This window comes from Erpetoichthys calabaricus, chromosome 16 (assembly GCF_900747795.2).
Source record: "Erpetoichthys calabaricus chromosome 16, fErpCal1.3, whole genome shotgun sequence".
In the NCBI taxonomy this organism is placed as follows: domain Eukaryota; kingdom Metazoa; phylum Chordata; class Cladistia; order Polypteriformes; family Polypteridae; genus Erpetoichthys; species Erpetoichthys calabaricus.
The window spans coordinates 69,382-94,332 of NC_041409.2; the positions used below are offsets into that span (position 1 = coordinate 69,382).

The following is a 24,951-nucleotide window of genomic DNA, read 5'->3' on the forward strand; positions in this document are numbered from 1 at the left end:
AATCGTTTTGTCAACAAGCAGGTCCCGGATTGTCTCGTTATAAATTTCGAGGAAGCTTGCAGTAAAGGTGTACTGTGGGAAAGAATGTATGAAGGGCTTTATTAATAGAGATTTAAAATGTTACAAGCACAATGTTGATTATAAATCCAAATTCAATGTGAATTTCCTCATCCCACACATGACCTTAGAACAGTCACTTTGAGGCCACAATCTTGACTCTGTTTTAGTGCTGGTCTTACCTTCCATCCTTGGTCTTTAAGCTCCACAGCTGAATTAAAGACCTGATGTCTGCACGGGGTATTATCCCCATGGTGTCATCAAGTGGATCTGGACCTTCCATGGTGTAAGTCTTTCCACTTCCAGTCTGGCCATAGGTGAAGATACAAACATTGTATCCATCAAGTGCAGACTGTACAAGAGGAGAAATCTCTTGAAAGACTTCTTGTTGCGACGAGCGGGGTGGAAAAACTCGGTCAAAGTTAAACTTGTATTTTCGCTGGTCTTTGCTCTCTCTGCCACTGTGAGACTATTAAAAAGATGAAAACAGAACAATGAAATTAAGAACTTCTTCAGTGGAGGAGATGCAGTGCTGGGGAGAGGTGGGATGTTAGGGTAGTCACTACTATACCTCTTCAGTCCTTGCAAGCAAGATTGACTTCTCATCATTTGGGAACTGAACATGTTCTAGGTTCTCAGCGTGGTCACTGGGCAGAAGAGGACGCACTCTGCAAAATACTCTTATGTTCCCCTATGGAAGAAGTAAAAAAATAAAATTCAGGCTTTCACTATAAATACTTCAGAAGAATTTAAAGGGAATTTCACACTCTTGTTCAGTTGGCTTTGTGGTGAATCAGGAAGTTAGACACATTGTTTCAATCTTCAGTTTAGACATTTTTCACACAGCAAAAGAAAAACACCCTATGGGTAGGTCTTACACTTCTCCCATTGGGCAGAAACAATTTGTCTCAAGAATTATCATGGAAGGTCGACCTCTGCTATGTTTGAACATCACCACAATTGCAATAATTGTGTGGTTTATTTGCCTTAACACAGCTCGGTAAGTAGAATGTGATTACCTGATAATTAGAAAAACACATGTAGATGAGCAAATTCACTTGCTACAGAAAGTAGACATTTTATCACACATCACAAGGTCTGTTGTGAAGGGCGTAATATGATGTGCTTCAGTTTCGTTTAGACCAGACAAAGAAACAGGAATGTACTTTTTATTTCACTGTAGGATGTTGCAGATTGGGCGGCACGGTGGCGCAGCGGGTAGCGCTGCTGCCTCGCAGTTGGGAGACCTGGGGACCCGGGTTCGCTTCCCGGGTCCTCCCTGCGTGGAGTTTGCATGTTCTCCCCGTGTCTGCGTGGGTTTCCTCCGGGCGCTCCGGTTTCCTCCCACAGTCCAAAGACATGCTGGTTAGGTGGATTGGCGATTCTAAATTGGCCCTATTGTGTGCTTGGTGTGTGGGTGTGTTTGTGTGTGTCCTGCGGTGGGTTGGCACCCTGCCCAGGATTGGTTCCCTGCCTTGTTGGCTGGGATTGGCTCCAGCAGACCCCCGTGACCCTGTGTTCGGTTTCAGCGGGTTGGAAAATGGATGGATGGATGTTGCAGATTTACTCAACTGTAACCTGCTATTATAAAACAAAAAAAACTGCTGTTCATCTTGAATAACTAGTCTATTCTTTTTAGACCTGTAATTATCTGCGGACAATGAAGCAGATATTATTATACACAGGTTTGATAGCAGTAATAAAATATACTGTATACACAAATAATTGTTAATTTGAATATCTATTAATGGACTGCTTCTATCCCCTCCTGGTACACTGGATTACTTGGGTAAGTGGAGTGAGAAAGTGAGAATGTGGGGTGTGGAGGAAAGTGAAAAATTCTGCTGGTTCCATGCACCAAAGAAAGTAAATGTTTAAAAAGGGACCTGTGGCTTAAGATTTTTAAATGAAATATGAATAATGTTCATTTTAACATTTGCTACACTATTCCCAAGTTAATGTACATTCAGACTCCACATCATGGCCAAAGAGCTATAATACTGAAAGTACTAACTCTGTGCATATCACTCTTATGGTACAAGATTAAGGGAGTTTGATTGTTGGCCACACAGGACATTGCTGTTCATTTCTCACCACCTCTAGAAGTGGTTTGATTGCTCTGATCAATTGACAGTATTTATAAAAGCACAAAACCAACACTACAACCTTTATTAGCTGCTGTCCATTCACAAGAGAGGGGCTCCGAGCATGAATCACAAACGAGACATGCTACGATGGAATGGTACCTATCCATGCAGTTTTATTGCAGTTATGCCAAGTTTTTTATGTAGGTCTGCCTATTTGTACATTTTACATTTAATTGATTATTTAAGCTAAGTTTAACATTTCTTTCACTTACTGTAGTTAGATCAGTGTAATGTCAAATCATTTTCATACCTTACACAACCTTCTTGTAGTTTTGGTACACACTAGAATGTGACTGTCATGTTTACATCTACCTAAATGAACCAGAATTTGGTTGTGGGCTTTGGGATCACTCTAGAGATTGAGAGCAACTTCTCCAAAACAAACTAACCTTACAGTTTTTAGCAAGCCATTTATTCTAATGTATCTAGGCTTTGTATGAGAAGAGGCGACACCTTAGGATGGTTCCTTGCCGTGGCGAAACTTTCTAAGGCACTATCAATGTAATGCACTACAGTGTAGTGAACAGATGGGACTCTCCCCCAGTCCTTCCATCACAAGAAGTCCCAGCCGGGTAAGAGTGCTCATACACTGCATTACCATTCCAGGGTGGTGCCTTCTACTGTACAGGAGGAGGTAAAGCACCATGGGCTTGGAGCTTCAGAAATCAACCCTATAGGGGTCCGTGGTCACCACCAGGGAGCACATGAAGAACTACAGAACCCTTTATTGCAGCACTTCCAGGTACACCCAGAACTGCCAGAAGGAAATCATGGGACACCCGGAGCACTTCGAGGGGCTCTATAAAAGGAGCCAAAGTCAGGAGGAAGATGGACAAAACTTTGCCAAAGGAGGAGGAGTAGGACTGGAGGTGGAAGGAGAGACGGAAGAAAAGGCAAAGAAAAAAAGTGCAGAGTGCTTTATTCTGTGCATTGGTAGGAAACAAAAGAAAAGCGTTTCCCACTGTAAAAATAAAAACAAGTGTTGTGCTGCATTTGTGTCTGGTGTCCGTCTGTGTTGAGTTTGGGGAGCTACTGTGCCCTCTGGTGGCCACAACACACACACCACAAATAGACTAGACTAATAAAAGATTTATCAACTTCTATGAAATTTACCCTTAACCAGCAACCTCAGTTAATAATGCATTTTAAAAAGAGTTCTCTCCAATCTGATCAAAATTTACAATGAAACGTTTATTCTGAAAGCTCCAAACATATCAGCAGACACAAAGGAGGTTGTCCTTTGCTAGTTCAGTCGCAGACCAGTGAGCACATGTAGGTTTGTCTTTCAGCATAAGTACAGTCTTTGGTCCACGGCCAGTGTTTCAATTGTGTCTGCATGTAAATGCAGATTTATGTACATGGCAGGTATAAGTTGGTCTTAAGGCACTAAACACATTAAACCATGCTGCCCAGCAGCAAACAACAAAAAGTGTGTGAACCTCAGCTTCTTCACTAAATTATAATTTATGTTTCTGCGTCTGAATTGAGATTAATTTAACTCTAAAATTCCATCTGTGTGAGTCAATGCAAGGGTATGTTACAATGCACTGGCACCATATCCAGAGGCAGTTTCTGACTTGCACATGATACATTTTTACTACCACAACCCTAGCATTGGATAAGGCAGGTTTGAATATTACAAGTTCAATCAAATCACACATTCAAACCTGACAATTCTCTTTGTCCTAAACATATTTTATTATATCCTCCAAAAACCATCCACTCCAAAACAAGAAGTTCTCTTAGCATTAAAACATTCTCCATACCTTTGAGCATTTCTGGAATGTAACATAACTCCACGATTCTTTCATTTAGAGCATTTCAAATAAAAACCATTTTGCACATTTTGCTCCAGTATCTGATCGTGTAGCTTCCTTTGGTCCATTTCACCTTTATACAGTGTTTCTGAAACTTCAGATAACTTTGCTTTTAGACCATCTATCTCCTGGTTAGAAGCAAAACAGCAGAGTTGGCTAAAGAACAACAACTTAAAATGGCTAAGATGCAACTATGGGGAAGGGAAAAAAGGAATAAGGCTAATGAATCATTTAGAGGATAAATTAACTGTTCTTTACAAGAATTAATAATACAATAATTTATTAAAACACAGACGGAGCTAAAAGTAGCCTGTAAATGCATCGTCTTCATCAATTTCAAATCTGCCTTCGATTGCATCGATTGGACCAGTTTGTGGAGAGCCCTAGAGATCGAACACGTGCCACAGAAAATCATTCATCTTCTTCAAGCATTGTACGACGGCTCAACCAGCAGTGTCCGTATCCGGAAAAACCTAATTCCATCCATCCATCCATTTTCCAACCCGCTGAATCCGAACACAGGGTCACGGGGGTCTGCTGGAGCCAATCCCAGCCAACACAGGGCACAAGGCAGGAAACAATCCTGGGCAGGGTGCCAACCCACCGCAGGACACACACAAACACACCCACACACCAAGCACACACTAGGGCCAATTTAGAATCGCCAATCCACCTAACCTGCATGTCTTTGGAATGTGGGAGGAAACCGGAGCGCCCGGAGGAAACCCACGCAGACACGGGGAGAACATGCAAACTCCACGCAGGGAGGACCCGGGAATCGAACCCAGGTCCCCAGATCTCCCAACTGCGAGGCAGCAGCGCTACCCACTGCGCCACCGTGCCGCCCGAAAAACCTAATTGTTTCAGGGATTTAAATATTTGACTATCCACGTGCTGTGAAAATAACACAGGCAATTATCGAGTACATTGCATTGAGTGACCAGCCACTCTCGGAGGTAGAAAATGTGGGATTCCTGCGTCTCCTCCATGTTCTGGAGCCCAGATATGATGTCCCAAGCCGCCGCTACATGACTGACACGGAGCTGCCTAAACTACACGACTCCGTGAAAAAACATATCCACAGCCTACTGCAAGCCTCCTCTGCGTTTAGTTTCACCACGGATATTTGGACAAGCAGTGTTAGCCCCGTGTCGCTAATTAGCCTAACCTCCCAGTGGATAGACGAGAGTTTCTTGTTTTTTTTGTTAAATTATATGACTAAAGCTGTTACCTGTAAATTTAAATCATGTTTTTATTAAGTACTCGGTATCGGCGAGTACTGAAATGCAAGTACTCGTACTCGTTTTGTAGCGCCTCCCTCTTACTATGGATAAGGAGCCCGCCACACACAAAAAACTCCTATTCTTAGGAAAAGTAATTATATTATTTAAGGAACTCGACAGAACCTGAGCACCTATTTGAAGTCCCCAGAAGGAGTTGTTTTTTAAGAATTTATACCAAAAAAAATAATCACCCCAACAAGTATTTTAAAAAACAAAAGAATATTTATAAATCAAATAAATCCTAATTAATAAGTCCCCCTTTTACCCTTCCATAAATATACAAAAAGAAATCCAGAAAGAAAGCAAGAACACACAGAAAAAGAAAAACCCAGGAAGAGAAACAAATATAACCTACTTATCAATACCCCCAACTAATTCACAGAACATAACCGACTAAATACACATATATACACATATATACAAATATGAATCAGACACCCGCTCACCCAATCCACCCGTGATCCCCAGTCCCTTTTATATTACAGTCTTGTCGATAAAGTCTTAATCCACCCGGCCTGGGAAGTCTGTGACAAATCCAGCAATCCAGTCAGTTAAACTTCGCTGACTCGTACACTGTATTAAAAGGTAATTAGAAGTAATCTCACCGGTCTGGCGAACGATTCCTTGACACAAGCTGAATCCGTAGCACCCGGTTGTTTCGCCGTTAGCGTCCTTTAATGGCCGCCGCCCGCAGCACAAATGTAAAGTGAAGCCGTGAACTCCAAGATTATTACCGATTAGCCAGAGTTCTTTTTCGTTGAGTCCAATCGGTATTACAATGGAGCCTAACGAGCTTTTACCGTTCACTCCTTTACCAAGTCACTTTCCCAGGTCCTTCCTTAAATCAACTTTAACGCACCTCTCCTCTTCCTTTAAACTCTCTCGACCTCCTTCCCTTTTTCTTCTCTTTCTCCTTTCTAATACGTGCCTCCTCGCCTTCTAAAGAGGGTTCTTCCTTACGTCACACCCCAAGTTCATTTTGGCAAGGACCCCCAGGCATTGTTTGGACCCCTACTCCCCTTAAAGAGATATCCCACAGACATTACTTGCATTGGACATCACCTTTAAAGGGCAAGCGGCAGAAACAGTTAAAAGCACACCAACAAAACAATATGTGACAACCGTTACAGTTTTCCAAAAAAGTGGTATCGGTGCATCCTTACCTGAGACGCTTGTAAATTCAGACCGCTGTCTCTCTCTTTGAACTCAAGGATCACTTTGGCTTCCGAAAGGAAGAGGATTCATTACCCAGATGGGAGGCCAGAGATGAAAGTTAGACGAACTGGCAGGCCAGACAATAAAATAATTTTGTACTTGGGCCGTTATAAGTTAATGGTTGCCTATGCGATAGCCGGGAATAGACAGCAGTTCCATTCCCCGTATACCAAGTGGCAGTGGTCCTCACATGGCAACCCAGTCAGGACACCTGCAGGGGTGCTTGGGACATGGAGTCCAGAAGTGCTGTCCTGTCTAGGTCCTTATGGGCCAATGGGGGTTAGGGTGCTGTAAGGGGAAGAGCTCCCTGCTTTTCTTATGGCCCAGAAATGTTCCCCCACCCCCCAAGTATATGACGTGGCACCGGAAGCCCTCCTGGGTCCAGCCTAAAAGACAGCCCACTGCCTCATCATTGAGTCAGTCTCGGAAGACAGCAAAACAACACTCAACTGGATGATGGAAGGAGGAAGAATTTATTAATTGTGTATTTGCAACTGGCATTGAAAAGGTGTTTCAGAAACGGTGCTTCTAGGAAAATATTGTTTATCCATATTACTAACCGAGAATGCTAAACCGGATGGACGCAGGGACATCCGGCCATGGGCCGTAGCCGCAAAGAGACGTACTGCGCAGGCGCCCCAAGAAATGAGGGGCCGCGAGAGGCGGATGAGGGGCCGCGAGAGGCGGACAAGACCACAGAAAAAAGGAGTGAGCACAGAAAAAAGGAGTCTAAGAAATGAGGCGCCGCGAGCACAGAAAAAAGGAAAAGGCACAGAAAAAAGTAGTCAAACGCAGGCGCCGCACGAAACCCATTGCACACGAAACTAGCACACAAAAAAAAAAAAGAAGATGCTCACACACAACAGCAAGGCACCCCCCCCCCCGCCCCCCCCCCTACAGGCACCGGACGGGACACACACCAAGAGGGGGATTCAACAAGCCCCTGGAACACAAAAAGAAAGAAGACGCTCGCGCAACAACAATCCTCACCCACCCCCCACCACCACCCCCACACATCAATAAGAAGTGACACCCAAAGCCACATTTCTAAAGGAAACGTCCATATTAAACATACGTCATCTCAACACCTTCACACTAGGCAGCATAGGTGTCAGCATAGGTGGATCTCCTTACAATAAAGCACTATTAACTGTTCAACTGCAGAAAAGGCTACATATTAACAGTGAGTGCGATCCTCCTTATTACTTATCCATATTTCGCATGCTGAGGAACAAACAAGTCATGAATACACGGTCACGGGTACAACACGATTCGGATCGGATAACGGGACCAAACACACGAACACGAATGAAACAACAAAATACACGGCGGCGCATACAACGCGCTTCGGAAACACCGGGAGAAAAAAATGTCTTGGATCAAAAAACGCAAAGCTCAAGTAACACCGTTACAGAGACGTGCCCAAATGGACAGACAATGAACGTAGAGGCATACGGCGCGCGTCTCAAAGTGCTGCATCGAAACAAGCACGATTTCAAACCGAAAGAGCTCGCGTCTCAGACATACAAAAAAGGGAGCGAAGAGACAGAATAAATGAACGCAGACGTGTACAACGCGCATATGAACTGCCAGAAAACAAGCAAGCAAGACTCCAAAAGCAGAAAGCTCAACTAACCGACATACAAAAACGGACAAGGCTCGATACAAACAATGCACGACGTAGACTGAAACGGACTTTTCGCAAAGCGGAGGCGAATCAATTAAAACTCCAAAATAGCGCGTCACAAATAATGGACATGCAACAACGCAGCACTCAAACGCCACAAGCAAAACATGCCCGTCGCGGACATCAATGCCAGACACCTGCTAAACGCTTACGCCAGTTGGCTGACAACGCCTTCAATAATGAGTCCACTATTGAGGAAAATTCATTGGGATTAATGAATGTCATTTGCAATCATTGTCATTCACTTAACTTCCCAGAACAAACAACTGGCAATACAAGTAATGAATTTACACGTTGTTGTCAAAAGGGGCAGATTAGACTGCCTCCTTTACATTCATATCCTGAATATCTACAGAAGCTTCTAACTAACGATGTGCCTGAAAGTAAAAACTTTATGAACTGCATTAGATCCTACAATAGTTCATTTGCTTTTGCATCTACCGGAGTACATATCAGGCCACCAAAAGGCAATGGCCCATACTGCTTTCGCATATGTGGTTAACACAACGCACTATATTATGTCCAAAAAATATTAATGTGATCTAAGCTCTGACAAAGTTGACTCTGATGACGACAATGAACATCTGAATTTCCCCTTAGAATATTTGAACACTATTAACCCGGCCGGATGACCACAACACAACCTTACCCTTAAAAACGGAACAATAATCATGCTATTAAGAAACCTTAACACTAAACAGGGTTTATGCAATGGCACACGGTTAGTCGTCAACACCATGACACACAATGTTATTCAAGCAACAGTTCTTACAGGATCACATGCTAACAATACTGTTCTCATTCCTAGAATTGACCTTACGAGTTCTGACCTAGAATTACCTTTTACATTGAAACGCCGACAGTTCCCCATTAAACCTGCATTTGCCATGACCATCAACAAATCACAAGGACAAACCATGGACAAGGTTGGCATCTACCTCTCTGAACCCGTTTTTGGACATGGACAACTTTATGTTGCCTTCTCACGTGTTCGACGTTCATCTGACGTTAAAGTTAAAGTCATAAATGATCCATGCCAAGGAAGACTCATTCAAGGACAAGACACCATCTTTACTACTAATGTTGTATACAAAGAAATATTCCAATAAAACATTACTCTATGCCAAACACTCTATTTTTTATTTCTATAGGCATCATCCAAACCTGCACACTATTCTATATCTAATTCATACATCTCACTCTTTGTCATGCCCCAACGCCAGGGGTTGGCGAGCGAAGCGAGCAGGGGGCGGAGCCCTCTAGTCTTATATAAAAAAAAATAAAAAAAAAGTGTGCTGGGTATTGATATGTCTAGGGTTGGAGAGCTACAGTACGCCTTGGTGGATACACCAATAAACTCCAATATTAACATCAAGGCATAAAAAACTGACTTTGTTAAAACTTGTTCACAGCCTGCAATCATCAACATACACTTTGCTACTTACAGGTGATGTTTCCCTTCTTATTGAGCCCTTCAGTCTTTAGCTGGAACACACTATGGCTGCGTGAAGATTGGTCATTCATCATGGTATGGGCTGTAGCACGATTCTGCTTTGCAACTTTGATTAGAGACAACACTTAAGATAAAAGGAATTTCAGTCATAAAATACAACTACTTTAGTATATATTTATTATATACTGTTTGACAATTTCCTTCTACGGTCTCCACATTTAAATATTTAAGATTAGTAACATGTACAGTGTTAGAAGTAGGTCTCTTGATTTCATGTTCCATTTTTTTCCACTGTTTTGTTAACAAGCAGGTCCCGGATTGTCTCGTTGTATATTTCCAGGAAGCTTGCAGTAAAGGTGTACTGTGGGAAAGAATGTATGAAGGGCTTTATTAATAGAGATTTAAAATGTTACAAGCACAATGTTGGATTATAAATCCAAATTCAATGTGAATTTCCTCATCCCACACATGACCTTAGAACGGTCACTTTGAGGCCACAATCTTGACTGTTTTAGTGCTGATCTTCCGTAAAGGGGGATGGATGATAGAAAGAAACCGCAGCCCCAAATTGGAAAACACCTGTTAAAAATCGATTACATCCGGTACAGGACTATTAAAGCAATCGGGAGGAAACGAGGAGGAGAGAGGACAAAGGAGACCATTTTTTCACCACCATGAACCAACTTACTTGCTGTTTTCCACATCGCGCTTTTGCACTAGTTTGTTTTCATTTCACCAGACTGTCTTCCATCCCTCATCACCAGAGACCCCGGGGTTGGATTACATCATCCACCACACTCCGAGGAATCACGGTGAGGTTGCTCCATTTGCCGGGAAATTCAAACAAATCACTTATCTCTCGTACAGTCATCCGTATTCAGGACAGTTTTTATACCCGGATTCTAATTCACAATCATCAGCATTTCTGTATCCATTTATTTGTATTCGTGTTATATGTTACTGAGACAAGGGAGGGTTTCGTTATATTATATATATATATATATATATATATATATATTTATATATTATGGTGTTGGCACTTTATTAGTTTGGTGGTGGACATCCATAGTTATACATGTGTTCGTATGGAATTTGTATTTTTGTTATTTCATTTAATATAATTAATCATTTAATTTTACATATCTGCTTTTGTGTGCCTAGGTTTAATTCGTCGATTGGGGGAAAAAAATGGTATGTGTGAGAGGTACGGCTTGATATTTAGATTTAACCTCAGTAATTCATCCAGGCCACAGGTCTTGGAGGTGTAGCTGCCGGCTGGGTAAGGGGTCGGCCATTACACACTAATCTTGGTTTCATCAGACCAGAGAATCTCAGAAGTCTGAGGCATTACCCAGAAGACAAGCAAAGGAGTGGGGTTAAGACTTTTGACAACACACGTCGTCTCTTTATGTTGGCTGCCTTTGGGGCTCTAGTCATGGCTGGCAATTGCACCCATCCTTCATGACAGCAATTGTACCTATGGACAAAATGGATATTAAATTCCCAGAATGCCCGTAGAAACACGGAGGTGAACTACTGTTAGTGTAGTGGCCTGCCTCAGGAAGATCTACGCTTAACTTACTCGAGTTTCTATAGCTAATAAAAATACGGAACAAACACACAAGATAATTGGAAACAACTATGAGAGACCGAGGTGTTGGTGTGCCAGCGTCTGAACGCCATGCCCCAGTCACTGGCACCATCAATAAAGCTTTACAAGACTGAGAAACGAGAGGAGGCCATTCAGTCCACATGGCAAATCGCTTGGTTACCAACAGCTAAAATGTCCCCCCTCCAATATCTCAATCAGGTACGGAGGGCCAAATTGATGTTAGACGTGTCTTAGTGTAGAACACCACAGCTCAATTCTACACAACTTCTTTCTTTCTACTTATTATGTTTTTTTGACTGAAATTTTCACAGAAAAGAAAATGCAAATGTTTCATTTGGCTGTAAAAAGTTTGCCACTGCTTCTGGACTTGAGATTTTAATGTAACCATCTGGTATGCTGCGATGCACTTACACAGGCCATTTTAATTACATTTCTCCCACATGGCTCTTGTGAGATACTGAGACTTGTTTTAGGGGATTGTGTATGGGCCACAGGCAAATGATAATTTAAAGATTGTCGAGGAGAATTGTTTTTGACCATATTAGCAATTATTTTAGTGCGCCTCAGGCTGAGCACACTCAACTTCCAAAAGCGTCACACCTGCACATCCCCTTGCTTCTTTCTCTTTCAAATCTTACGTTCGTACGCAGATTCTATAATTTTGTCAATCTTGGCGTCTCGACTGAATTTTTTTGATAATGTTACTTAGGGTGAACTGCTCGCCATCTTTACTGTCATGGTTATTAAACCAGCGTAATTTATTTTTATATAGTGCTCTTCACATCATATTCAGGCAGAGTGCGGTATAAATTTTCTTGATGGAAAATGACAGAAGTAATAATGGAAGTGGCGATTAAGACAGAATAGTAATGTGCAAAATATGCTAAAAGCTCAAATATGCCAGAGACAAGATCCGGCAGACTCCAGGCTGATGAAAATGTGGACAAAGGAGGGAAAAAAAAAGTAAAAACCACTTTGCAGACCACCTCACCATCCTTCAGATGGGACATAAAATGGAGGTCCCGACTCGGTGCTCATAAAAGATCGTAAAGAGTAGGGAGAACCAAGAGGTGATGTGGTGGCTCCGAGGCGAAGGATCTGTGCTGCTACCTGGAAGGTCGCCGGTTCAAATCCTGTTACCACCAGAAGGGACCCTCAAGCAATGTCTTAACCTGAAAATTTCTCCAGGGTTGCTGTGCAATGACCCCCAAAAGTCATGCAAAAAGACAAATTTCCCATCAGGGATTAATAAAGTGTCAAAATACAACCTTAGGAAAGGCCCTACAAAAATAAAACGTTCGGACTCCAGCTCTGCTTTGGGGTCCCAGGAGGAGCAGCTGTCCCCTCAGCACTGCATATTTAGTTAAGGCATTCACATCATTTGCACTCTTGGACACAAGCCGGTGGTAAAGTGTACAATAAAAAGAAATAAATTAAGGTGATGCAACTGTATTACATCAAGGGGTCTAGCAAATGGAGAAGTGGGACTGACTCGGTAAGAGGAAACCCTGAGAATGACAGCCTCAAATGTGTAATGAATGAGAGCTGGCAGACCTTTTGGCATCTTCTTCTAACCACGAAGGAGTATCTTTATAATTGGTTTGATTTTTAATCTGTAACATTTACAACGCATATCTGCTCCCCAAATGTATTCCGATAAAAACAGTCATAAACATGTGGGGTCAAGGTGGTCCCGATCATACCAAACATATGCTTTTCTTATTTTATTTTATTTATTTTTTTTATTAGGCTATAATTTAGCAAGGTCGAGATAATATTTTGGATGTTATGTGCCTGCCTCTGTACTGTTAGTGAGAAACGGGCTTTATTAAAGTCATAAAGATTGAATCTGGACAAATGTAAATTTGGGAATTAAATGTTCCCTATAACTTCACACCTACATGCAATTTCAGATTTTTCCTTTCTTTAATTTCAACATAAATCAAAAAGACATGCATGAAAAAGGGAGATGATGATTCAGTGCTGATGTAAGCCATAAGAAGAGAAAAACCATTACAACGGGTGAGAAACAATGACAGTCGAGATAAACAGGAACTCCTTACACTGCGTGGGCTTTGAAGAAGGTGGTCTACCAAAACAAAAAAGACCCTGAAATTTTGAAGGCCAACTTCAAACTAGCTTAAAGTCAAATTTTGTTGAGGTACTGCAGGTTCCTCCACTTCCCAAAGTAGTGCAATGTAAAAAAATCAATCAATCAGAAGCTCCTTACAGCAAACACCTTTTAATCACTGGCTGGCTGGTCCGAAAGAAAATAAATAAAAACTAATCAAAGTGGTAGTCGTTAGATCCTTAGTTGACACTTCTGTTAAGTTCATGTCCAGAATGAACACAGACCTCCAGCATTATGGGATCTTACATACTAGGGGGCTCCGCCCCCTGCTCGCTTCGCTCGCCAACCCCTGGTCTTGGGTAACCCAAAATAGATTTGAAAGAGATTATTGTCGGCGCCTGCGCCTTTCGTACTCTTTGTGGACCTGTGGGGCCTCTGTAGCCTCTTCCGTTTGACTCTGAGGTGCAGCGCAGAATCCTCTTTTTTGTGTGGCTGTGTCATTAGTCGTTAGCTATGGGCACGTTGTTGCTTCATTTCTCATTCACGTTAGTTGAGCTCTTTCGTTTTTGGGCCGTGACTCCTTCGTTCGCGGTGGATAAGACTTTGCTTGCGGTTTATGAGACGCGCGCTGTAGGCGCCTGCGCACTGTGTCTCATGGTCCCATCGCCGTGTACCTGCGTCCATATCCGGTTTATTCTCGGTTAGTAATATGGATTAGATGTGGCAGAAGAGGCGGGGCTTCCGAGTTGGAGGTGGAAGTGATGTCATTCATCCTGCAAAATGTTCTCATTTCTGAGAGAACTGGAGGAGAAGGCATTACTGACACCACCATCTCATGTATCAGAGTGCTGCTGGACTCTGAAGAGCACTGAAGACCCCTTTTTAAACCCTACACACACACACACACACACACAATCTGACAGCAAGTATCATGGCCTGAAATGAACAAAGGCCATTCCGTGGGTGGAGAAAAACAGGCCGACTGACTGGGAGATAGATTCCTTCTAGATTTCAGACTGTGGGCCCATCCTTATGTCAGAATTCTGTTTAGAACCGATTTACTGCCTCGGAGCTTCCTATTCCCTGGTTTATCAGTTTCAACTTTCCCAAAATTTAAGCCAGCATCCCACTAGCCTTAATCTTAAGAAAAATACACCAAGTAGTGGGCAGTTGCTGCCTGTGGCCATTACCTTCATTTTGTACGATTCTGTCATAGTGTTTTAACAATTCTTTGAATTGCTACAACAAAAATCATCCGGTTTGGTTTTCTAATAACTCGAGACCCTCACACATTCAACTCTAGCTGAGAGATTTAGCAGCTAGTGATCAGTCAACTTGTGCTCAAACAGTGAAGAAATATACCTGGAAAGGAGGGAAGACAGCAGCAAGAGTGTGCAAGCAAGTGAGTAGCCGGTCAAACATTGTAGCCAGCAGAGATGTCCATTTGTTGTTTTGTATTCAGTTTCGTGCAGTTGTCAGTGTACTCCATGTTAATTTCATGCCAAAAAAAATTGGACAACTTCAAGATTTTCTCCAACACTAAAAGAGATTTAAAAATAGTAATGAAGATGGGCGTGACCTTCCTGCAACAGAGACAGAGTCACCCTTAGAAATAACAAGGGTCAGCAATTTGGCATCACGTTCGACCAGAAGTTGTGTTGAGGAAGTGTGACCAGGACGTCTATTAGAAAAGTTACTGGACTACACCTTTCTGACAAAAAAAAAAATCAATGCAAGTTCCTCATTTAAGTATGAAGTGTAATTCCAAAGAATATCCTGGCCATGCTCTCCACTTTGAGAGAAGTTCTGTCTGGCCTTCTACCTTACGTCAACTCAACAAGAACAACAATCCATAAACGAGTCTTCACAACAACCGTAATTTTAATTTGTACGGAAAGAGAGACACAGATTAGCTCAGATTGCTGCGCCGCTTGTATTGACTACCGGGGATCTGTTTGCTGTGAGGTGCGACTATTAGAAATTTAAGGGAGAAAGAAAAAAAAAAAAAATGCTGCTTACAAAATATACTAAACAAGTTGAAATAACCAAGATAAATTTCAAATAGCAAATTATTCCAGAATGGTTCTTGGTTTAAGGATAGCCGATGTGCAAAAGAAAGGCTTAGGGCAGGATGGACTTTTATTATTATACCAGTAACTGTGCACTGCTGTAACGATCACATGCAGTGAATACACATGACTTGTAGTTTTCATCCTCTTTCTTTCTCTGTCCGTTTATCATTTGTTTGCTCAGAGGATGATGCGCTTGCTGCTTCCTGAGCAGCTCTTTTCTCCACCATAGTGGCCTGCTTCTTCTCTTTTTCCGTTAGCGTCTTTTCACGTTAAAACTGATTAAGTCAGTTTGTGTTGCAATTACTTAGTATGTTTTCCTGAATTTTTCACTTAAGCTGGCACTTCAATCTGCCTCAAGAATGATTGAAGAGGTAGGGGAAGCAATGGCAAAGGTGGTAGGGAGTGAGAACGGCACCCCTACACATGCGCCGCTACCCTGCTGGCAAGAGTTGATTCTACAATAAAATAAAAATAGGAATAACCTTGGAGGTCAATCATCATCCCGAAAGCGGATAGTAGACGTCACAGTTTGTACCAAATTTCAGGTCAATAGGTCAAACGGTCTGCGAGCTACAGGCGATTTGCAATCCTGGAAAGACAAACGGACAGCCACAGTAGCTTATTATATGTAAAGATTCCTTGCTTAACATATTTACAATAGATTTGGCCCTAAACAAAAATCTGAAAAAAAAATACTTTGACATTAATTTTAGTAACATCCCTTATGGTGGACAGGTTGGGACCTCTAATCAAGTTATGGCCATCATTTGGCTACAGTTACCAGAGGTTTATTTATACCACATTTGGCCACCAGTTTATGGCAGTGGCATTTGTTCTTCTGCCTCCCTTGCCCTGTCTGTGTAGGTTTTGTATTGCAGCTCATTCAGATTTTGATAAACACATGACATTGAGTTCTCTATAGTGAGGATTAAAAAAATAAGGTTGACTTTTGCTCTTTTACGTCAGGTAAAATGCCCAGTAGAAGTGGGAGGTCTTTTGGACCCCCTTGAACCCCTACAGATTTTTTTTTTTTTTTTTTTTAAACCTTCAGCATCTTAACCTAAATTTTTTTTTTCTGCCCTCCCTGTCCATTTGACCATAGGATCAGACTGATCTTCAAATTACGTTTCTACTACTTGTATATCAGTGTTATGTAAGCACTTATTGATTCTTTCTATATTCATTTTTTATGTATTACATATTTATACAACTAACTTTTCTAACTCCTTTTATGTTGTATAAAGCACTTTGAGTTACAATCCTTGCATGAAAGTGCTATAGAAATAAGAAGTGTTGTATTTGTGTGATTTTTTTTTTGATGCCCATTGTTCCCTTCTCAAGATTTAAAAAAAAAAAGGGGGGTCTTCTTGGAGAATCAAAGCTGGGGGGCTGCCCATTAAACAGGGCCTGTTAAAGCCCACAGAGACATTCTTTGTATTTTTGAACTATACAAAAAATTAACTGTTGTGGATATTCTTTAAGTATTCAGAGTTAAAGAAACAAAAAAAAGTTTGTTTGAGAAAATACACTAAAAACAAATATAAATGGTTTATTTTATGGTCACATATTTTTTAATACATCACAGAAAGCCAGACCAAACTTCATTAACCAAAAGTTTAGCATTTATTTCATCAAAATTGAGGACCATAAACAAAAATCAAACCCTGAGAACAAAACAAAGATTCTGCTAAGCAAACCTAAATTTTTAGCATGCACACCAACAAGAAAAGCTTCTCCTTCACTCTCAAATACCAGGAAGTGCAGGGAGCTGCCCTTTATACCCTTGACTCCCTGATGACACGCGCAGCATGACCCCTGACATCACCCATAGCAACACCATAGCAACCACTGCAACAAGACTGCACAAAATGGGAGAAGGGTCCGGCTGCAGGTCGCAGACTTGGCCTTCCACGCCCCCGGCCTTGCACAGTCCGCCCCACAACTGCCTATAGTCCGTAGAAAGAGAAGAGCTGCTGTACAGTTTTTCCAATTCGAAAAAGAAAAGGAGCTGAAAACGTTTTCTAACACGGAACAATGGCACAACAGAACCAGGTATGGACTCACAGAATAAAAAGCTCAGTATATTTAAAGAAACTTTACATCCATTAAACAAAACTAATGAGATGTACGATTATATACAGTATAGTGAATCCAAGTGTTCTCTGTTTATCGTCATTACTGACATATCCTATTTTTAAGCATATCGTTTTAATTATTTTTTACCTCTTGTATTGTTTCTTTTTAATATTTGCCGTATTATTTCATCTATATTAACTTTTTCACTTATTTATGAGATGCTATGTAGAGAATCTGCAATGTTAGTGTACAATATGAAAGGTATTTATGTTTATCCTCGTCATTAACGTATGTTAAATATCTTATCTTAACTTAGTTAAGTTAGCTATTTATAAAAGCACGTTAGCGCTTTCTGCCAAATTAGTATTACATATTATTTGTCTTGATTTCCACAGTCACATTTCACCATAAAGGCAGAGAATATAAAAACAACTTTGATAACATTGATTAAATATCCAAATGAATCCAAGTGCCCTCTTTGTAAAAAGCACAGAGACTACAGCATCCTGCTACGTCACCTTCAGAGTCATGAAGGCCACATTGTCAAGTATGCAGCTAGTATATATACAGGGTATGCTAAGAGTGTGTGCTTGCAAACAATACTGACGTTTAGATTTCTGAACTGGAACTTTTTTTAAATACAGGTTAAAAAGCTGAGCATTTTCCGTTGTTTGGCAGGTTTTACTATTTACAGATGTAACACAGGGTGTGTCCCAAGTGGCCAATTCCATTGTTGTTTTTGTTTAAAAGTCATTGTCAACAGTTTATTGTATGTCAGTATTTAATATTTTTCTTTGATTAAATTTTTTTACCCCTTGTATTAGGGCCTCCCTAGTGTGTGCTTGGTGTGTTGGTGTGTGCGCGTCCTGCGGTGGGCTGGGATTGGCTCCAGCAGACCCCCGTGACCCTGTAGTTAGGATATATAGCGGGTTGGATGAAGGATGGATGGATGGATGTATTAGGGCCTTCCAAGCCAAATGAATAGCCATGGCTGCGGAATTTCCATGTTGATGGTATGACCATTTCATATTGTAACTATCATTTTTTGTATGTCTGTATTTAATGTTGTGTCCAGGTTTCCAAAGGACCATTTTGTGGTGTCTCTGTATTTCATCCTCGAGGCCCCCTTCAATTTTAATGAGTTGTGTCTCATTTAGTCCTCTCTTCTTTCATTGTAGTATTTGTAGAGGGAGGATTATATCTGGTTGCTGGTTCCGATTTTTGTCACCTTCTACAATTTGTGTTGGATATTTGTGTTATGTTTAACTTATTTTATTATATTTGTTTTTTTTTTTTTTAATTTCAACATACTGTCCATAGTGGTTTTGAAGTTCCAGAAATGCCCACCTTTCAAAATCCAGATCATTTAAAATGTATGTTTATAATGGTTTGCATAAATATTTTTGTAACATTAAACTCCTTTTAACAACGTGACTCTGCTCAGTCCTCTTTTGAATGACATGCTGGCTTTGTGGAAGAGCTGGTGTAGAATGTTACTTGAGAACTCCAGCACCAAGGGGTAAATGAAATTTAAATTTCCTTTAATAACTCTAATTTAGTTCTGCAGCAATATGGCAAATATACTTAGCCATATTGTAAATCAAAGACAAATAGTCACAATGCTTACCATTATAAACTTAGTGCTTCTTTTTGAAATCACTGAAGTAACTGCTCACATCAGACTGAGCGAGCAAACGCCCTTCTAAATGAAGGCCAAGAACCAAACAAAAAATTAGAAGGTACAGAAACAATGGACAGCCAGGACAGGGTCATTTTTTTGTGCTTATTCTTTTGGTTCTTTTTTAACATTTCCTTAGGTAAATATTATTTTCTATGTATTGAGCCATTAATGAGAAGATACAGTAAAGACTTGGCACTACATCTGAAATGAACAAATGTCTTGCTATTCTGTTCCATAGCACTGCATTCTGCAGATTTCAGATTTTTTTCTTTCAGAAGAAACGTCAGCCTCTCTTCTCCAACATCCAGCACAGGACACTGATGAGCAGGTACAGACACATCATTTTATAAACTTCCATAAGAAAGATAAATTACATTTTGTTGATACTGGCTTACAATGCCTGTGGTGTAGTGAATAAACTGTATAAAAAGACTTAATGCTTGTCTCAGATGCTGACTGTTAATCGTTAAGCAGTAGGAGTCAAAGCCCAAAAGACTAAAAGCCTGTTTTATATCTTCTGACAAACTGTAGTACTAGTACAACTCTTAAAGGCCTTAAAACATTTGAAATGCATTGTGTGCTGTGTTACTAATAGTGTATTGTAAGAAACATTGAAGACTTGTAGAATCTGTGATCAAAAGCAGCAATGTTAATAATGTATAATAAATTAAATTTGCTGTACATTATTTTTTTTACTTTCCTTACATTCCTTGTAAATGTGGAGGAAAAGGCTATGAGCTTTATGATGACCATTTAAAGAATTTTCTTTCTTTCTTTTTTAATATAATGTATTACAGCAGCATGGAATCCTTCAGCATTTCACCGAGGCACAGAAGTGGTGTGCTGAGAACATTTCTGTGTTCAGAGGGCGAATCTCACTCCCTGCATTACTGTCAATGGACAAAGACGACACTGAGGAGGCCCTTCAGAAATTTGATTTGCTATCTGAATTTCCAGAAGAAGAGGAGAGAGAATATGTCTTTAGACATATTTTTTTCACATATGGAAGACATGCATCTGTTTGTAGATTAACGTGAGAGGAAAAAGGAAAATGACGGAGTTTTGTGAGAAAATGTAACAAACATACATGTCCCTCATTGTTCAGTTACAACCTACAATTCTTGTTCTATATTTTATATATTCTTTAACTTTTTTGTAATAAATGTTTCAAACCAACTTCATCTTTACAGTCCATTGTCTTAGTGTTATGTATTAAAATAATGTTTTATAAAGCAGGGCAAGGCAATATTTATTTATAAACCACATTTACAACAGCAGCCAGAACTGAACCAAAGTGCTGTACAAGAAAGGGTAAAAGGAGCAGTTCAAATATACCGTATGTACACATCACAAAACTGCAAGAATAACCAGCCATTACATAAAAGATAAACTTAAAATACCCATATATACAGTACATATTTATAATCCTGAATGTACGTGAACCAACATATACAAACAATGTCAACCTCTTGCAGGGTCAAATGGCAGCAAGAAGAAATAAGACTTTAATGATGACTTAAAAATGGCCTGTGATGGAGCAGACCTAATATAATAAGGAGAGCCATTCCAGAGAAAAGGAGCAGCCACCACAAACACCCGATTCCTCCTTTGCTTCAGCCTCAACCTCGGCACAACTAAGAGCATCGGGCTAGTAGACCACAGGGATCTTGTTGGCACATACAAGTGAAGAGGTTCCAAGAGGCAAGATGGGAGAATCCACTCAAACATTTGAAAACAAGAAATAGAATTTTAAAATCAATTCTGAAATGGACCCGAAGCCAGTGAAGTGAGGTCAGTATTGGTGAAATATGGCCACACTTACGAGAGCCTTCAATAAGCGAACAGCAAAGTTGTGGAATAGTTGTAGGCGTCGTAACAGGGCTTGACCAATACCTACATACAAAGAACTGCAATAGTCCAAATGAGATGCTGTAAAAGCTTGGATGGCCTTTTCAAGATCACAGAAAGAAAGAAAAGCCTTTACCTTAAAGTCTCAGCTGGAAAAAGCTTCATTTAACTTCACAATTTATCTGTTTGTCGAGTTTGAATGAGCTGTCACAGATCACACTTGGGCTAACTGAAGCTTTATGATACGTATATGGAAAGGGGTCCAAGAGCAATATCAGAGACACTCAAACTTTCTTAACTCTTGGACACCATGATCACAGTTTTATTATCATTTAGTTTAAGAAGATGCATTGCCATTCAGGTTTTAATATCATTCAAGCACACATGGAGGGTCTGTATTTTCTTGCTTTGATTTTAGTGGCAAATATATTTAAGTGTCATCAGTATAGAGAAGCCATACTTGTTAACAGTAGAGCCTAAAGGTAACATGCCTATCAAAAAGATAGCTGGTCCAAGGATGGAATCCCACAAGTAAGAGGAGCTACAGAGGATGAGAACTCACCCAAATGAATAGAAATATTCCTATTCCTTAGATAAGATTTAAACCATTTCAGGGCATTACCTTGGATGACTACATACTGTTCAAGGCAGGATAGAAGAATCATAAGATCTACAGCATCAAAAGCTGAAGTAAGGTCTAGCAGTACAAGAATGGCAGAATCTCCAGGATTAGTAATTGGGAAGAGGTCGCTGTTAACCTTTAACAAGGATGTTTCAGTGCTGCAAGAACATCTGTATCTGGATTGGAATTTTTCCAGAATACTATTTTCATCTAGAAATGTTTGAGTTAGGACAAGTTTTTCAAAGACTTTAGATAAAAAAGGCAGTTTAGAAATTGGCCTGAAATTTGACACATTAGAGGGTCCTTATTTTGTTTTTTATAATACGTTTCTGCACCACAGCGTGTTTCAAGGCAGAAGGAACACAACCAGAAATCAAGATAGCATTTATTAAGGTAACAATACTTGGTCTGACAGAATCAAAAAACCCATTAACTAATCAAAAGGGGACACTGACCAGGGGACACTTTGTAGGATTCAGGCGTTACACCAAATCAGACAACAGAGACGATGACACACGCAGGCACAAAGTGGTCAAAGACAGCTGAACACACTATGGGAAGAATCCTGAGCAGGCAGTGACACCGATGACCTAATAACAGTAATCTTATTTACAAAAAAGTACATCTCTGTTTGGAGAGCAAGTTGGGGTATGCAACAAATGACAAATTCCTAATTCAAGAAATTGTATATGGCGATTAAATGATTTAATATCACTAAAAAATTGATTTGTAATTATTGTATCGACCCAAACAAAACATTTTTAAAGTTAAGTTTAAAATCTGTTAGTTCAGTTCCAAAATAAATAAAAACGACGGTTTATGGATGTGCAACTTTCAATAATGCAAATGTCTGCATTTCTTTAGAAAAACAAACGATATAATATCTATTAAGCAATTTGAGTAATTCGCTTCACTTTTTTTGATAAGTACATATTTATAAGTTTGGGTCCCAGGGAGAACAATTATGCATTAAAATTAAAAATCAGGTAAAAGTTTGAAAGTTTAATAACTCCACTTGAAATTTATAAAAATTATAGCAGCAGCGTAGAACAAAATTAAGAAAACACAATTCAAGAAAGACAATGGAAATGAAAGTATGAACTGTATTAGTAAGCTGGATCATTTAAAAAATTGTTCAATATAAACAAATTTAAAAGTTTCTTTTGAACTCGAAAGTTTAGACCTTCATTTTCATGCCTGTTGATTGCTTTGTTGTGTTATTGATCATCATTTATTTTGTAACATAATAAATTAATGTCATTAACGGAATTTTCCTTTATCGAACGAGGTTCCAGAAATAATGTCAGACATGCCGTTTAGTACAAAAGTACCATAAAAATAATTTCAAATATTTTGAATGATAGAATTCACTATAATAGCAGTTAGAGCATCCACATTCATATTTAGTATGGGGTTTCCTTAATCTAAAAATATGTTATGCCCTCTTTCTTTTAACTATCGAATCCTGACTCATAAATTATAAAACTGGTTTTTGTTTCTAAAAGTAAACACGACAGTAATACCATAAAGAGAAACTCGGATTCTTGCCTCGTGATTGCAGGAAGTCATATTTTAATATCGTCTTTTACGGTTACATGGTAAATCAACGTTACTAGTTTTTCAACGAAAGCGATGTGACAGGGGACGAACGCGAATGATGGGGGCGTGGTGTGGAAGGCAGGAGGCGCGGAAGGCCGGGGGCGTGGAAGGCCCAGTCTGCGACCTGCAGAAAGATACTCTTGCAAAATGGTGGCTTCCTTGAGAAACAAAATGGCGTCATGGGAAGACTTAAAATATTTTTAAAACCCTTAAAATGAGAAAATATTAGAAATCAAATAACAGAAATGAATTTTATGGATAATAAAAAACCTAAATAGAAAAAAGGAATATCAAACAGAAGTGAAAATAAAGCAAAAAAAAAATTAAATTAGAAAGCAGATCATGGCAGCAGGTTTTCCTGCTCAAATGTTCTTGATTAATACAAAAGCAAATATTTCCTCTGTTTACTTATTTTCTATGCAATTATTTAGAGTAGAAACCTGATTATCTGAGGAAGTACATTCTGATGCTGCCTCGGATAACTTACAACTCGGCCATCTGCTGCCATTTCAGATTGAAAATTACAAATGTAAAAGACTTTGCCAATTTACATGGTTCAGAATCATTTTCAAGGCTCTTTTCACATCTTAGTCATGTTGGATCGTTCCTTTTGCGCCTCGATACCGGTGTAGCAAAACCCACCCTGCCAAACAGCAACCTCCCAGGTGCGACACACAATTGTGCACCTCCCTGGTTGGCAGTGCCATCGCGCCACACTACACAGCACTTCCCTCTTGATTGCTGTGAACTCTCAGTCATGCCAAAGTAGTAAATTGTTCCCCGTGAATCGTGTCTCAGCGATATGCACACGGTACAATATTCACGGCAAAGCTTTTATGAATTACTGAATAGGAAAAGTAGCGCAGAGTATTACACTTGTGATAATGCAGAGCCTCGGCAAATCAGGGCACGGATAGTTGGGGTTCTACGGTGCTTTGAAATACTCATACTTTCATATACTACATTACACTTTTTACTTATATGTGTTATCCCATGAGTAAACGATTATTAGGTAACTTTAGGGAGAAAGCGACAGGGAAAAATAAAAATGTAAGGCTGGAAAGAGGCCCAAAATCACCAACTGCATAGCCGGCCTTAGTGAGATGCCACTCAGCACAGTTTTTCCACCGCAGGTAAAGCCAGCATTTTTATTCTTCGATTCAATTTGTCTGGCAGTTTTTAACACCTGTCTGATTAGTTTATTTATTTATTTAGATGGTGAAAAAGTTTGCAGGTACAGTATTTAACTTTCTGGCTTATAACAGTTTTAAAAAAAATCTAAAATAATATATTTATCTACAAATTACAAAGTGAGACATAGAAAAAATGGCTAGGAAGACACAAACTGAACGGGCGGACACAAAGACTGGCCTGTGTCACCCTTGTGTCATTTGGCACTCATTGTTCATTACTTCTTGCAAAATTGGACTTTAAGTGACACGTAGCGATGGGATGTTTAAAACAGAGACTTTGAATCTTGCAGTGCTATAATGAAGCACACATTGTCAAAGCTTTACAGCAACGTGTCTGATGTCGTCCAAAGCTTCAAACGTCACGGGAAGCCCCCTGACTGCTGTCCCATGTGCTGTGAAAGCTGATGTGCAACTCCCACTCGTATCTTATATGCAGAAGACATTGAGTTAAATTTGGAGTCCGGAAATGTGAACCCTTTTATCCACCTTAATGAAATCTCGACTGTCTGTGTGTCTGT

At 40.1% G+C, this 24,951-nt stretch overlaps 1 protein-coding gene across 1 annotated transcript in view; it reads right to left on the minus strand.

Annotated features, from left to right (window-relative positions):
• Positions 1-235: 235 nt before the first annotated feature.
• The window catches only part of LOC114663811 (carboxy-terminal kinesin 2-like), a 247,931-nt gene continuing 223,215 nt past the window's right edge, over positions 236-24,951 (minus strand). The window contains exons 3-4 of the mRNA XM_051920014.1: positions 629-748; positions 236-526 (exon numbers count right to left, since the gene is read on the minus strand). Of these exons, the coding sequence (XP_051775974.1) occupies positions 236-526; positions 629-748 (411 nt within the window). The remainder of the gene's footprint in view (positions 527-628; positions 749-24,951) is intronic.